Genomic DNA, 16,076 nt, shown 5'->3' on the forward strand with positions numbered 1-16,076 from the left:
ATTTATGCTTTTATTTCCCTGTGTATAATGTCTGTGCAACAAGAGAAAGGCCATCGGTTCAAGAGGGGAGACACGGGAGGGGTTGGAGAGGGAAGTGGTGTCATTTTTTAGCTAAAGGTTGAACCAGCAAAAGAGTAGAAACTAGTGGAAACGGGAGGAGACATACTTTGTGACAACCTTCTCTCGAAGGTGGCATTAAGCCCTGATGGGATGGTGACAGTTCCAAGGTCAGTCACCTTCCACTAAGCCAACCTCATAACCATCCCACTACACTGGAGATCAGTTTTCTGCAAACAGTATTTGGGGAGCAAACCTTGAGCTGTAGCAGGTTCTTTGAGTGAATACAGCTGGCGAAGAATTCCGGAGCTCGCCGGCGCAGCCAGAGCCTGAGGCGCAGGGCGTGGCTTGACCACCGCGAACGCAGGTTCTTCTCATCCCTAAATTACAGAAGTTCCGTTTTGGAATTATAGGTCTAAATTAACCAGAACTTTATTATTGCAGTCTGCATAGATAAAATATTCACTTCTGTGTAAATGTTTCCTGCTGGAGCAAGGGTGTGTAGGGCGCTTTAGCAAGTTACTCAGCGGGCCATTCTGTTTTAAGCTCTAAAATGCAGTGTTTGGATGTGTAAGGATCCGAGATATCAGTAGTTGAGCTTGCTATCTAAAGAAGGAAGTGTGGGGTGAAAGAGAAAGCTCAGTAAAGCGGTTGCCCTGTGTGGTGGTCTGAACACGCTCAGCCCATGTAGTGTAGTGCCCTGTGCGGTGGTCTGAACACGCTCAGCCCATGTAGTGTAGTGCCCTGTGCGGTGGTTTGAACACGCTCAGCCCATATAGTGTAGTGCCCTGTGCGGTGGTTTGAACACGCTCAGCCCATGGAAAGTGGCACTAATAATAGGTGTGGCCTGGTGGGAGTGTACTGCTGTGGGGCTGGTCTTTGAAGTCTCCTCCTATGCTCAGGCTCCACCCAGTGTGGAAGAGAGCCCCCTCCTGGCTGCCTGCAAAGGACAGTCTCCTGGTGCTGCCCTTGGAGTGTAGAACTCTCAGCTCCTCCTGCACCATGCCTGCCTGGACACTGCCATGCCCCACAGCATGGTGAAAATGGTAACTGTGAGCCAGCCCCAATTAAATGTTTGTCTTTATAAGAATTGCCTTGGTCATGGTGTCTCTTCACAGCAGTAAAGCCCTAACGAAGGCACCCTGGGACTTAGATTGCTCCCCAGCAACCATGTTTTTAAAAGCTAACCATGCCAGCACTCCCTCATTAATCCCAGTATTGAGGAGGTAGAGGAAGGCCAGCGCATGGCCTAGCTTACTCATGACCATGAGCCCATGAGAGACCCTGTCTCAAGGAAAATGAAAGGATCGTGCCTGCGGAGTGGCACCAACAGAAAGGAATCTCACATTCTTTTAAAGATTTATTTACTTACTTATTTGTTTATTTATTTATTTTTGGTTTTTTTGGATTTGTTTTTTTCGAGACAGGGTTTCTCTGTGTAGCCCTGGCTGTCCTGGAACTCACTCTGTAGACCAGGCTGGTCTTGAATTCAGAAATCCGCCTGCCTCTGCCTCCCAAGTGCTGGGATTACAGGCGTGCAAATGCATGTATATGTGTCTATTTGCTCCCCATAGCCTCTTGTAAGTGTCTACTTTAACCCACAATGTCTTAAATCTCTACATATTATAAAGATCGTATTTTTAAGAAACATTTATTTTGGAGCTGGAGAGATGGCTCAGTGGTTAAGAGCACTGACTGCTCTTCCAGAGGTCCTGAATTCAATTCCCACCAACTACTTGGTGGCTCACAACCATCTGTAATGAGATTCAACACCCTCTTCTGATGTGTCTGAATAAAGCTACAGTGCACTCATATACATAAAATAAATAAGTACAATCTTTTTTAAAGAAACATTCATTTTTAGTAATGTGCATTTGTGTGGGGGTGGGGTGGGGGTGTTTGCACATTAGTGCAGGTGTGTAAAAAGGCCAGAAGAGGGTGCCAAGTACCCTAGTTCATGACAGTGACACAGAGGAAAGTATTTGGGCTCAGTGAACTGCCAGCCTTCCTGAACAGACTTGTCGGACCAGACTTTTTCTGATATTATAGACAAAAACCAAACCTCCTCTGCTTAAGCAAGGGACGGCACATTATTTTAAGAATCAAAGGACAGTGGTCTTATGTCAAATATAAAAGAAATATAGAGGAAGGAAAGGAAGATCTAAACAGAGGTCAAAGAGATTGAACCTTTGTAGAATTTCAAGCTTGATACAGCAGGTAGAAGGAAATAACTTTTGATCTATTAATTTTGTGCCAAACTGAAACAGAATCAAGTTCAAAGTGTCATCCCACCTAGTATTTCTGTAGCCACAAGGCTTTCTGACACCAATCTTAAGGAAGAAGATACTCAGTTTAAAGAAAATCGATTTTGTCGTAATGTTATAGTTCTCATAAAATTGCTGTTTGCCTGCTTTGTCCCCTTTCAATACTCTTGTGTAATCAAGTAAGACTTTAGAAGAAAATGTATCTAGAAAAGCTGTCTAATCAATGAATAAACTTTCTGAAGAAATGACTGTATGTATAAATCCTGTGGGAGACCCAGGATTTTTAGGCTAGGTCAAGTCATACTGAGATGTGCTTCCTCTCTGCCCCGTCTCTCATGAAACAAAAAGATGGTGTCCCCCATCTGAATCTTCCCTAGCCGCTCTTACATTCACCAACTCAAAGCCCTGGCCTAAGCCGGGGCTGGTCCCTGGCAGTCTTAGGCACTAATTCTTCATATTCCGTTTGCTAGTTTTCTAGTATGGAATAAATTAGTCAGTAATGGTAATTATACCGGGGCAGTGATTACAAAGAAATACAAATGCGCATGGCTTTCACATGACAGGTATGCTCATGCACACCTGTAACCCTAGCACGGGGTGATTGAGGGAAAAGACTTAGGAGTCTCAGGCCAACCTGGGCTGCACGGGGAGATGTTTTGGTTTAGTTTGTTTTAAAGCATTTATTCAGCTGGTACATAAAAGAAAACACAAAGCTTTATCAAAGCAACATGTCCTGGTAGGGAATGTGCGAGGGGGCAGAGCTGCTGACCTCGTGAGCTGGAAATGAACAGGGAGCAAGAGGGAGGGGCTGGGGCTTGACATCCAGGATGTGTCCACAGTAAGCCCCATCTCTTAAAGGTTCCATCTCCATTGATGCCAAGCTGGGACCACACGGGTTGAACATGGGGACTTCGAAGGCAGGAGCACTCCAGATCCAAGCTATTAACAGTTCTCTTCACCCCAGTTCGGAGGAAATTTTAAGAGTGAGAAGTCAAGTTTACAATGAAAGACCTGATGTGTAGTCATCTCTGAGAGGAACATAGGCAATAAATATAAAGAAACTGAGGTGGCTGAAGACACAAGACAAGTTAATGGACATTTGGGTTAACATCTTAGGCGTTGTTCTCAATGCATTCCTGGGAGCTGGCTGTTGAGCTACTGTTGGAAGGTGGATGGAGATGGTTCTATTGGGTTCAGTTGGCCATTCTAACAAGTTCTGCAGAAGCCTGGCACAGGAACGGAGGCACAATAGGCTTGTGTATTTCAAGATTATATGTAACATGTTGTTCAAGTGGGAGATAGAGACAGGAAGCTCTGGAGCACTGCCTCCTGTCTCCTAAAGTGGATGCTGGCAGTGCCTCCCATGCCCCAGAACCTCTCAGAATTCTCACCTGATCTTCCTGTCTGTGTCTCAGCTCCTCATTCTTGGAGATTTAGACCAGGGTTCCACATCTGTGCTTGTTTAATGCATCAGACCAGCAAGAAACGACACCCTCTTGCTACAGGTGAGCATCTCAACCAGTGGCTCTCAGAGGTGCTGTGCAGACTCCAGTCCTGCACCCGCGTAGGTAGATTTGTGGTAAATGCTCTGCGCAGATGCTGGTGGCTTTCCTGCGAGGTTGAGTCCCATTGCCAACTAGGGTGGTGACTTGGTGACACATGCTTTGCTGTTCTCTCATATGATGTCACCGAACCACTTTATGACAGTATTTTCTGTGTCCCCCATAACCACTTGCATGCACATTCTTGTCACAAGCCTAGTTCAGAGGGAGCCAAACTAAGACAACTTTACTATGTGGCCTCCTATAGAACAGCTCTGTGTGCCAGTCAGAACAAGAACCCTGAGGAAACAGATTCAGGGAGTAAGCCAGTGAACTGTTTCCTGCTTGGAGAGACCTGGTCTTACACATCAGCTATCTTTGCCAAAGTAACATTAAAGGGGCTGGTGTTGGATGAAATTAATGCTTTCAGGGAAAAACACAAAAGAAATTACCCCTGAGCAGCATGGCCATCTGAAGAACATCTCGGTCTGCACACATGCAGGGATGAGAAAAATATGTAATAGCTGATAAAGCTGGGGCCTTGTCACATCTTGAGTAGATTACACAACAGTCATGGGGCCCATACTTGTAATACCAGAATTTGGGAAGCTGAGGCAGGAGGATTTCTATGAGTTTGAGGACATCTTGAGATATAGAGCAAGACCTTGTCTCCAAATCCAGGATTCCTAGTTCTGATCTGGCCATTTCCTCAAGCTGGGTTGAGCCATCACTGGGCAGAGAACAGTTTTCCTGGCTCTTTCCAAAGTGGCTAAAGGAAGGATAGTAAAGTTTTGGCTCCTTCTCAGAGAAGTAACAGGTAGAAAATATCCACCACATATATCAAACAAAAACAAAAGCAAACCAGGAGTCACTTGGCACGGATGCTGAAAGCCTCCTTACCCCATCAGGTTATCATGTCCACTCCTGACTAGACAACCAAAAGCTGCAACCAGCACCCGTGTCCCAGAGAACTGTCTCTGTTTCATCTATTGCCCCATGGTGGATCTGGCTTCTGGAGCTCATGAGCAGAGTCCTAGCAATTGGGGTAGATACTGCAAAAGGGACAAAGGCTCACTTCTGATTAGTAATTCTGGCCGAGTATAGGTGGTCATTAAAATCATGGGCTAAAATGAAGCCCAGCTAGACCGTGCACATGCCAAGTACTATGACATTCATACTGACCACCATATGTATGCCTGTGTAGGCTTCCTAGGAACCATACGTGAAGCTGGGGCCTTGCACATGCTAGGCACATGCACAAGAACTCAAGCAACTAAACAGTTGTGCATCCTCACCTCTCTTCCTTCCTTCTTTCCTTCCTTTCTTTAGCTACTTTGACTGAAAAATTTGAAGAACTTTCTTTCTTAATTTCAACCTTTCCTTTGCTCCTATTGAATGCAACGGGTTAGTATTAAACCTTGAAAGAGGGACCAGCTGAGTACCTCACCGATGTAACTCGCTCTACCTAGAAGCCATGTCGCTTATAGAATTTGGCCCGGGCAAGGACGTCATCCACTAAGTCACCTTCTATGTCTGCAGGAGTGACAATAGTTTCCATCCCTGACTTAAAAGCAGTCAGACCACCTGAAATGTGAAACACATAGGTTTAGATTCCAATTTCAGCTGTCAGAAAAAAAAAAAAAAAGACACGAGCTCCCCAATACATCACCTCACCACCCTCGAGGCAAATAGTCCAGAGTAGTAAGGTTCCTGTTTTCTCTTTATATAGCACAGATCTGGCAGAGCTAACACAAGATTGTAACATTTTTGCATTTTTTCAACCATTCATTCATTCATTCATTTATCCATCCATCCATCCATCCATTCATCTAACGTGTTTTTAAAGCACCTATTATGTAAGATAGGTTCCTCAGTGAGTACAAGGTACCCAAACCTGTTCATTTCTCATGAGGGCTTGTATGTACACATGCACTATTTTACCCTAGAAGTCCACCTGCCGCCATTATTGATATATTTAAAGGAGTTGTGTTTGACGCTATTTGTTCTCACTCCTGCCTTTGAAGACCTTGAGATAGTAACAGAAAGCTCTTTGCTCTTCAGACTATGAAGGGATGGAAAGAGAGCATCCATGCAAATATGTAAGGCATGGACCTATAAGAGGCAAAATGAGTAACTGATCGGTAGAAAGAAAAAGCGAGTGAAACTAAGGGGGAAAATTTCCATTTTTCTGTCTGTGATGATGGGCTGCATCAGTGTCTCCAAAAACAAAACAAAAGCAAAAACCAAACAAAAAAGAGGAAGCTGTGGTGGTGGGGTTAGTGAGTTAATTCTATCTGGAGCTGCTGACCTTGAGGGGCTCTGAGTTCAGCCAAATAGAGATTTTTCACTTAGACTTCTCCAAGATAATGGAAGCTCTGAAATTTCTCAGAGTAAAAGTTTATTCAAACAATTTGAAAAAAAAAATAGTAGTGTGGGCAGAGGAGAAGAAAAAAACTATGAGAACGAAAACACTGTTTTAAACTATTCCATTAATGCTTTAAGGTATCTGTCCGTCAGTGGCTTAAGAATTGATCAGAGGTACAGTTAGAAGCCCAAGATCTGCCAGATGGTGGTGGCGCACATCTGTAATCCCAGCACTCTGGGAGGCAGAGGCAAGCGGATTTCTGAGTTCGAGGCCAGCCTGGTCTACAGAGTGAGTTCCAGGACAGCCAGGGCTATACAGAGAAACCGTGTCTTGGAAAAACCAAATCCAAAACGACAAAAAAAACAAAAACAAAACCAAACAAACAAACAAAAGGACCGAGATCTAGCAGGATGGTATAGGATGTGAAATCGTGCAGGGCTCAGAGGATGCCAATGCTTTCCTGAGATGGACTTCCTCCAAGCCAGCCCACCGGGGACGCTGCAGCAGGACTGGGCCACAGTAACTTTCGGTATTCCTGTGTGCTGCCTGTTTAAATAGAACACAATGCACGGAGCCTACCTTTCAGGTGCTGAGTTGCGTTCCACGTGGGAAATTTCCTCTTCATTGCCTTAATTCTTTCTGTTAGAATCCCAACAGACTGTAGAAGATGTTCCTTGCTGTCCCAGGAACCAACAGGATGGTACATATTTTTATCAAGCTAGAAAAGCCAAACAATCATGTCAGTATCTGGGCAGGATGGCACCGTTTCAGCTGTTCCTAGGTCTCTACCATTGTGTTCAAGTTCAAATACCAGGCAGGTTTCAGCATCTTTCCTTTAATCCAGGAAAGTCTACATTCTGATGTCTTGTCTCTCAAAGACAAGAAAGTCAGAGAAAGAGCCGTTTGGGAGAAGCTCACTAGGTGCTTTCTGATAAGCAGGCAGAGGAAGAGGGAGGAAGGAGAGAAGGAAAAAATATTTTAAAACAAATACTTAATATCAAATTTCTAAACTTTTGTGATGAAAATAACTATGCAGGTAATTCAAGTATAATATTGTTTCTAGCCTGGGTTGGTGATACACACAATCCCAGTGTTACAGGCAGGAGGACCAACACAAGCTCCAGTCCAGCATGGGATACAAAGTGTCAGGTTGACTGCCTCAAAATGAACAAAGAAAAGGCCTGGAAACCAGTATCTAAATAGTTAGGCTTCCCTCCTCCAGTTAATCCAGAGGAGCAAAATTGGTCAAAGCAGGGCTCAATTACAGCATTTTGATATACACCCATGAAGTTTACTACTTCAGGAGTCCCAAGAAGACAATGATTATTATTACTATTTTATAAAAGTTAATAATAACCTTTATAAAAATCTTTCCTTTTTTTTTTTACAAAAAAAAAAGGTTTATTTATTATATATTAATACACTGTAGCTGTCTTCAGATACTCCAGAAGAGGGCGTCAGATCTCATTATGGATGGTCATGAGCCACTATGTAGTTGCTGGGATTTGAACTCAGAACCTTCGGAAGAGCAGTCAATGCTCTTAACGGCTGAGCCATTTCTCCAGCCCCTATAAAATATTTTCAATTGAAGTTCATTTTGTTTTTGTTCATGTTGTTTTTGATAGATACAGGTATAATTGATTTGTTGTAGTCACCACACACAGGGAACATTTTAAAGAAATGCCAAAAGGCTGTCTTGGATGGAACACCACAGGTGTCACAGAGCAAGGTGTGCCCAGACACTGCAGTGTTCCGTCCTGGAACGGACTTTGGGCTTCTCCACAGAGAGATGAAATTAGGGTGGTGGAAAGTCTCTGGCTCCCTACCTGCATCAAGCCAAACCTCTGCCCTTTATGGTCCCAGCCATTTTGCAGGACAGCTCCGCCATGGCTCTCCCTGGAGATGATGGCGGCGATGAGGGCTGGGTCAATGCAGTGTCTCTGCCCCACTTCTTTGATGAGGATCCGGTAAGGCTTTATGGCTTTCAAATCCATCTCGGCAAACATTTCCGAACCATGGATCCCTATGTTGACAGAAACGAAATGGATTTCCTCTGCAGCAGAAGAGGACCGGTACTAGAGTAGCCTCAGCTTCTGACCACGCCCACAGCTCAGGGCAATCATTCCAACTGCAGAAACCTAGGGGCCATCAGCGCCTGGGGCCACCACGCCTGCTGGAGCCTCTAGGATTGTTTCTCCTTCTCCTTCCTGCCAATAAACTGTACTGGGGGAGGCTAGGAATCAGGGTTTTAATCGAGCTTTGTGACCAGCTGGTTCTGTGCCGGAGGATGTGGTCGGAGGATGTGGTCTGTGCATTGAGAACAGGGACTTATTTGTGACCTTGCACGAGGATAGCTTGGCATGGGATTGCAAAGGAGAGAGGTATCAAGAATGAGAGACTCTGCTTGCTTAGAAGACTCACGCTGCACCAGGAACTGAGCACAGCGGAACCAGAACTGAACTTTTGATTGAAGGGCTTGTTTTGTTATGTCAAAATCAACATATAAAGGCGTGGTTTAGAAAGAATCGATAGATAAAAGAAAAAAAGTAGTTTGTTAGATTAGCTAGGATTTTATTTTATTTTATTTTATTATTTATTTATTTATTTTATGACAGGATCTCACAGGATAGCCCTGGCTGGACTAGAACTTAAAATATAGACCAGCAGTTCTCAACCTTCCTAATGCTGTGCGACCTCTAAACCCTAAAAGTATTTTGTTGTTACTTTATAACTGTAGTTTTGCTACTGTTACCAATCATAATGTAAATATCTGATATGTAACCCCTGTGAAAGGTCATTTGACCCTTGTCCCCCAAAATGGGTTTGGGACCCATAGGTTGAGAACCACTGATATAAGCCTTCCCCCTGCCTCCAGAGGTTTGAGGCTCTGGTGTACACCCCCACACCCGCCTTTATTTTTTAACTTTTAACTTTGACTCATGGTTGTTATTGTCCTTGTTATTACAGTGTTGGCACTGTTTCAAAACTAATTATCTCCTAAGAAAAACCCTGCAAATGACAATGGGGAATGGGGAAAGGACCCTGCCCCATTTTGTACTTACCACAGCTCATCAGATTGTTTATGTCACAGGGGGCCCCAAAAGTCTCCATGGTCATGATGTCTCCATAGCAGCCATGGTACAGACGAGGGTGCACAGGAGGGTTTATGGAGTGAGTGTATGAGCCCCTGGCAGTGCCTGGAAGGCAGAATGATTATGTAAAGCCTGTGAGGAAATATTACTTGACCCAGTCTCTCTCTCTCTCTCTCTCTCCCTCCCTCTCTCTCTCTCTCTCTCTCTCTCTCTCTCTCTCTCACACACACACACACACACACACACACACACACACACAAAGCTATGCAACAGTAAAGACCATAACTTACTCTTCTCACCAGCTTTTTCTACCAAGGATTCACCAGACAAAGCAAAAAATGATCAGAAATTTCCCATTTGGTTGTAAACTTTGTTTTAACTTCTGGGCATTATTCCAGAGCACCATGGTAATGTGTGTGAAAATCGGCACATATAGGTTTCAGGTTTTGGTTTTTTTGTTTGTTTGTTTGTTTGTTTTTGGTTTTTTTTTGGGTTTTTTTGTTTGTTTGCTTTTTTTGCATAGCCCTGTAAGAATGAAAGTGGCCACAGGACTTTTCTCCCCAGCACTGGGATCCAACCAGGGGCCTCCTGCATGTGGAACATGTTCTCTAGCACCGAGCTGGGTCCCTGCCCTCAGAGAAGGTTCTAAAGCAGCTCCTGATACAAATGCTTCTGGGCATGGAAATAGCTAAATGAAAACATCACAGATAGGACTGTATGTTCATGCGCAATCCCATCATATATATATGTTCAAAGAAACAATGCAAAGAGGAACCAAAGATGAATGAGAATTGTTAGGGGAAGGAACAGGGTTAGATACTAGATGTTAGGGGTTGGTCTGGTGCTGCTTGTATTCATATGCTAAAGTCTGTACCCTAAGACCTGGATGCCCCAAGATGAGCAAATCCCCCAGTATACCAGCCCTTGTCGTATAAACCTTGCCCCCCCCCCAATTTAAAAAAATGGTCAAATAAAGCTGACAACAGCCAATTACTGGGAGGAGGATAGGGAGGGGTGGAGTTTGAGTTACTGGAGTGGGGGTCATAGGTAGAGACCACAAGGAGAAGGAGAAGAGAAAGAGAAAAAGACAGAGATAGAGACAGACAGGCAGACAGACAGGCACAAGCAGACAGGCAGACAGACAGACAGGAGAGTCAGGAGAAGACGACAGAATAGGAGGTCTTCATTAGTCATGATGGACCAGCAGCAGGTGCCTGAGCGAAATGCCTCCCCAGAAATAACCCAGGAAGTCTCAAACAGGAAATACTTGGGGAGTTCGGTTGGGGAAGTAGCCAGTCTAGCACTAGTGAATTAGACTAAGGGCAGTCCCCAGTAATATAGCAGAGCCTAATAAATGCATCATAGTCTGAGTCTCACTCATTTGAAGCTAGACGGGGATCAGCATCATTCATATTAATTTGCAAGTAGACTTTTCTAGATGTCGTAGATAGCTTTTACTTTGGAGACCTGCAAATGCTGCTGTAGTTTAAAAATGAAATTAACTAGAAAAAAGGAAGTACAAAGAGACAAACAAACCCAACACTATACAAAATTGGAAGAATAATGCATAAGATAAAATTATTTCAGATGAACTTATGTCAATGTAAATATATCCAGTACATCATAGGATACACACACACACACACACACATACATATTCACAAATACATGTATATACATATACTTGTATACACATATGTATATATGTATATATATATGAATATATTGTGTTATAAAGCAATCATAAATTTTATGCAAAGGCTTGCTGCTGCTTATCTTGATACTCTTCATAAATAATAGCATATATACCATTAGAAACAGAAATTGTATGTAACATTGTAGAGATACAGATATAGAGCCAATGTAAAACTCTTAAATGTGAATTTAAAATAATTATGTGAATATAAAGTTAATTTTCTTTTATAAAAAGGTATTTATTCTCTAGCCTTTGCCATTTCAAAGATCTGAAGGGAACACCAGCGCCAGCAAGTGAAGCATTCCCAGCTCCCAAACCACGGTCTCTGAGTACCTACCGCTCTCTTCTAAAACGATCCAGGTATAGGAAAATGGCCAGTTCCCGGCTTGGGACAAAAAAAATGTGTGTGGCAAGCCAGGAGCAGCATCTCCTGCCAGAGAAGGCCAGAAGAGGGCATTGGATCCAGTGAAACTGGAGTTAGACAGTTGTGAGCCACCGTGTGATACTGGGAATCTGACTTGTGACCTCTTGAAGAACAACCAGTGCTCTGAACCACTGAACCATCTCTCCAGCCCCAGGCAAAAGGTTTTGATGTTTTGGATTTGCTCTAAAAGACTCCAACCAAACTTACACACACCACATACACATATCTATGCACATGTGCACACACAGACACAGACACACACATAGACACACACAGAGAGTAAAGCAAGGTAAGAGTGGGAGCACTAGAAAAAAAGTGGCCAAGGTTTTAAGCTGTTGAGGCTGGTTATGGGGTTGTAGAACTTACTAGAAGTTTTAGACCTGGTAATGTAGCTCGGTTGGTAGAGGGCTTGCCTAACTTGCCTAAAGCCCTGGGTTTTATCACCAATAAGACTTAAACTGGGAGGCGTGGCAACACCTGCAACCCAAGTATTCACTCAGTAGGTAGAAATAGGAGGATCAGAAGTTCAAGGTCATCTTTGGCTACAGTGTATTCAAAACCTTAACTACAGGCAGCACTATCAGCCACACAAAGAAACCCTGTCTTGAAAAACCATGTATGTGTATGTGTATTGTATGTGTATGTGTATGTGTATGTGCATGTGCATGTGCATGTGCATGTGCATGTATATGTGTATGTGTATATGATGTATATGTTGTGTATGATATATATGATTCATATATGTGATTTATATGTATATGTATATGATGTATATGTATGTGTACATGTATGTGTATATATATGTATTGTTTATAAAATATATATCTTAATATTTTTTCAAAAGTAACTATTGAAGCATGTGGGGGTTATCGCAGGAATAGAGTATGTGTTCAGCATGAACCAAGGCTCAATACTCAGTGCACACACACACACACACACACACACACACACACACAAATCGCTTTGCCAGAGAGCCTTTTTTATTCACCTGTATGAAAAAGAATCATCCTCACACTTCACTCCTCAGCCCCCTTTACCTTCCATTGCTATAAATTGACAGGCTCACTATCCACCCATAGAGAGTCAGCCTTTGCCATGTTCCCTGTGTAGACACAGCCCACAGCCATCAAAACACCTGGGCTACTTATTAAAAATGCTTGCCCCTGGGCTCCTCATACCAGCTCTACTGAGTCAGAAATGTTATCTCCAACGATAACGAGCCTACAGTAGCACCCCCAGCTGACTGTCACGCATATTTGAGGACCATTGCTTTATGGGACCTGCACTTGACCACGGGCCCTCTATTCCTTATGTCAACATCATGGACACACAAGTCTTTTAAAAATCGGTCATCTTCATGTGTGCACAGATACTACAGTGGCTCATAACTGATGCACTGGCTGCACAACTCTGCTCCTGACTGGCAATTAGAAACGAGTAAAAATTTACCAACACATTGCTCTGCTTTTGCCCACAGGTAACTGTAAATCACTGCTCTTAGCCTGGGTTCCCAGCTCCAAACTTAGGAGACTTACGAAGTACTTCCTTTCCAATCCATCATGACAATCGAGCGCTGTTTGCAAAGGCTCTTCATTCTCTTAGGCTACTGTTTCCACACTTTCTTTCCTTATTTCTATCTATGTATCATCTATCTTTTCTTTTTGACAAAAAAGTATCACTCCATAACACAGGCTAACCTGGAATTCACCAAGAAGCCCAGACTAATATCAAACTTGTGGTAATTCTTCTGCATCAGCCTCCTGAGGGCAGAGATGAGCCACCACATTTAGTTTTCTCCTCCTCCTCCTCCTCCTCCTCCTCCTCCTCCTCCTCCTCCTCCTCCTCCTCCTCCTCCTCCTCTTCCTCCTCTCCTCCTCCCCCTCCCCCTCCCCCCTCCTCCTTCCTTCACTATTTTATTAACCACCAGGACAAGGGTTCAATTCTCAGCTCCCACACAGTGGTTTACAACCATCTTGCAGTTTTAAAGTATCCAATCCCCTCTTCTGCCCTATACAGGCGCACACATGCTGCGCAGACATACACGCAGGCAAAACACCATGCACGTAAAGTAAAATAATAGTTAAAAGATTGGAAGGAATCTTCTGTTCTGGCCTCAGTGGCCAACTCACTGTTCCCCGGCACACTTCTCTGGCATCTCACCACAGTCCTTCCCTCTTCAGACACTTCCTCCCCCAAAGCCTTTCAGGTTTGACCTTCCTAGATGGATGTGAACTCTTCCTTCTAAATTCCCACGCTAATGAATTTCCCCTCTACATAAAGCATTTAATGCCTCTCATCCACTACCTGGCATTGAGAATTTTCTCTTCTTGTGTCTTGGCTCTTACACTGTTCCATACCCCTCTTTATAAGTCAAATGGGCACACAATCAGAAAGTACATAGACTAGTTAGTATTTAATTATTTTAAATCCCTGCTAATATCCACTTTGTGTGCTTAACAAGCAGAAGACCAAGCAGTTGGGCTGGGCAGTGGTGGCACACACCTTAATCCCAGCACGCAAGAGGCAGATAAATGGATTCGAAGCCAGCCTGGTCTACAGAAAGATCCAGTACAGCCAGGGTTACATAGAGAAACCCTGTCTTTGGAAAAAACCAAACCAAAAAACCTCCCCCCAAAACAAAAAAAGGCAGTTGGTCAGAGATAGAGAAGTGATTTGATTCAGTATTCACTGAACTAGCTTGACAGCCAGTCTAGCCAAGTCCGAACCTCAGGTTTCAGTGAGAGATCTTGTCTCAAAAAAAAAAATAAGATAGCAAATGATGGAGGAATGACATTAATTCTGACCTCTCCCCGTGTACATCCCCTTGTACATGCACACGTGAGCGCATGCTCTCTCTCTCTCTCACACACACACACATCTGTGCACATTTGTACATACACCACACACACACACACACACACACACACCAAAAGCAAAGAAAACAACTAAGAGTTGGTTACTAGCCAAGCTAGTCACTCTTTTGTTGTGTGTAATCATCATTACTTCTGGGTCTGCTAGAAAGCAGACACCCTGAGAATCAGGGAAAATTGCAACTTACCAATGAGGGCCATGAGTCCCCAGAGCACCACCACGGGCACCATGGCGGTGACTGACTCTTTGGGACCTGTTCTGGCTTGAAATAGAAACAGATTAATTTTAAAGCATGAAGCCTTCTTATCAGGAAGTTCCTGTCATTTAAACAATACATTGAGAAGCTTGGAATCATTTCCTATTTCAAAGTCTGTTTTCCAGCTCCAGAAGAGCATCCCTGCAGCCTGGAGCATGCCCGCCCTCAGCACACTCTGACAGCATGACCCCCAGTAGATTTCAATCCACCATCACATCGCACTGCCCCATCGCCCTGCCCCACGTACACTTAGCAGAGGGTTGTTGTATTCTGTCTCTTCCCGGATGGATTCTTCCCCTGGTTTTGTTTCTGAAGCATGCTCAATGTTTCCACAAGATGCAAGGAAAGCTACCACTCACCTCTCCTGCAGTCTCCCAGAGAAGTCTTTGAAGATGCCTTTAGTGGCGACAACCTGTAGATTAAGATTTCACACAGTGATGGCCTTTATAACACGTCCTATAGCATAGGTGTGACAGTTGGAGACTCCATCAGGCAGTGGCTCGCCCTGCCTCTGGCTTCCTTCAACTGTGCAGACCTCAGTGTGCCTCTGCCACTGAGAAGGAAGCTTTTAAACACCAGAGCCTACACTCACCTGCCCCGTCTGCTTTTGTCCTGTGCCGATGATTGGTAGAGGAGCTTTATATATGATTTAAAGGGCCTCTCTTTAAAACATTGACCTCATTAGACCTGATTACAGTAGTACTTTGGATTTAGGTGGCTCCTTTAATAAAAGGACTTCAAAGTGTTTATTGACTGCAATGAATTAATGAATCTAACAAACCCCTTGGGCTGCACTGGAGGCATCTATTTGGTGGATCGTTTCTGGCTACCTAAAATGCTATTAGGCACACGTCTTCTGAATTTGAGTATAAGATGCTGATAATTAGCCTAGGAAGGAGAAACATGCAGGAAATACTGGCTTTCTGAATAGATAACTCACCCAAAATGCTGATTTCCACATTCCGGTATCATAGGATTCCCATGCAAAGATGTCGCTGTCCAATCTTATGCCAGGTGTCTCTCAACTGTGACAGATGAGTTTGCCTCCTGGCTCCAGGTTCACCTCTAACAGGGTATCTGTCTGTCGTAGAGGAGAAACACAAAGGCGGGAACAGCAATCTGAGTGTTCCATGCCCTCATTATTTCCCATGTGTGTACACATGTGTGTGTGTGTGTGTGTGTGTGTGTGTGTGTAGAGGCCACGGGTCAATATTGGTATCCTCCATTTTCACCTTCGACATTATTTTCTGAGACGGGGTCTCCCACTGAACCTGAAGTTCACTAATTAGGCAAGACTAGCTGGCCAGGGGTACTCTTGTAGACTCTGCCTCCCAAACACTAGGAGCACACATGCATGCCTCTGTGCCCAGCATCTTATATCCCTGCTGAGAATCTGAATACAGGTATTCTTGTTCACACGCTCAGCACGTTACTGACTGAGCCCTCTCTTGATCTCTGTCATTCCCAAAACTTTCTAAAAAAAAAAAGTAGGAAAAAATGGATTTTGCTG

At 43.9% G+C, this 16,076-nt stretch overlaps 1 protein-coding gene across 1 annotated transcript; it reads right to left on the minus strand.

Moving 5' to 3' along the window:
- Positions 1-5,327: 5,327 nt before the first annotated feature.
- Positions 5,328-14,540, minus strand: Lyg2 (lysozyme g2). Its single transcript, XM_052191901.1, has 5 exons — positions 14,498-14,540; positions 9,290-9,424; positions 8,054-8,250; positions 6,807-6,945; positions 5,328-5,446 (listed from the first exon to the last, which is right to left on the minus strand). The coding sequence occupies exons 1-5, from the start codon at positions 14,538-14,540 to the stop codon at positions 5,328-5,330; spliced, it is 633 nt and encodes a 210-aa protein (XP_052047861.1).
- Positions 14,541-16,076: the final 1,536 nt, after the last annotated feature.

This window comes from Apodemus sylvaticus, chromosome 9 (assembly GCF_947179515.1).
Source record: "Apodemus sylvaticus chromosome 9, mApoSyl1.1, whole genome shotgun sequence".
Lineage (NCBI taxonomy): Eukaryota > Metazoa > Chordata > Mammalia > Rodentia > Muridae > Apodemus > Apodemus sylvaticus.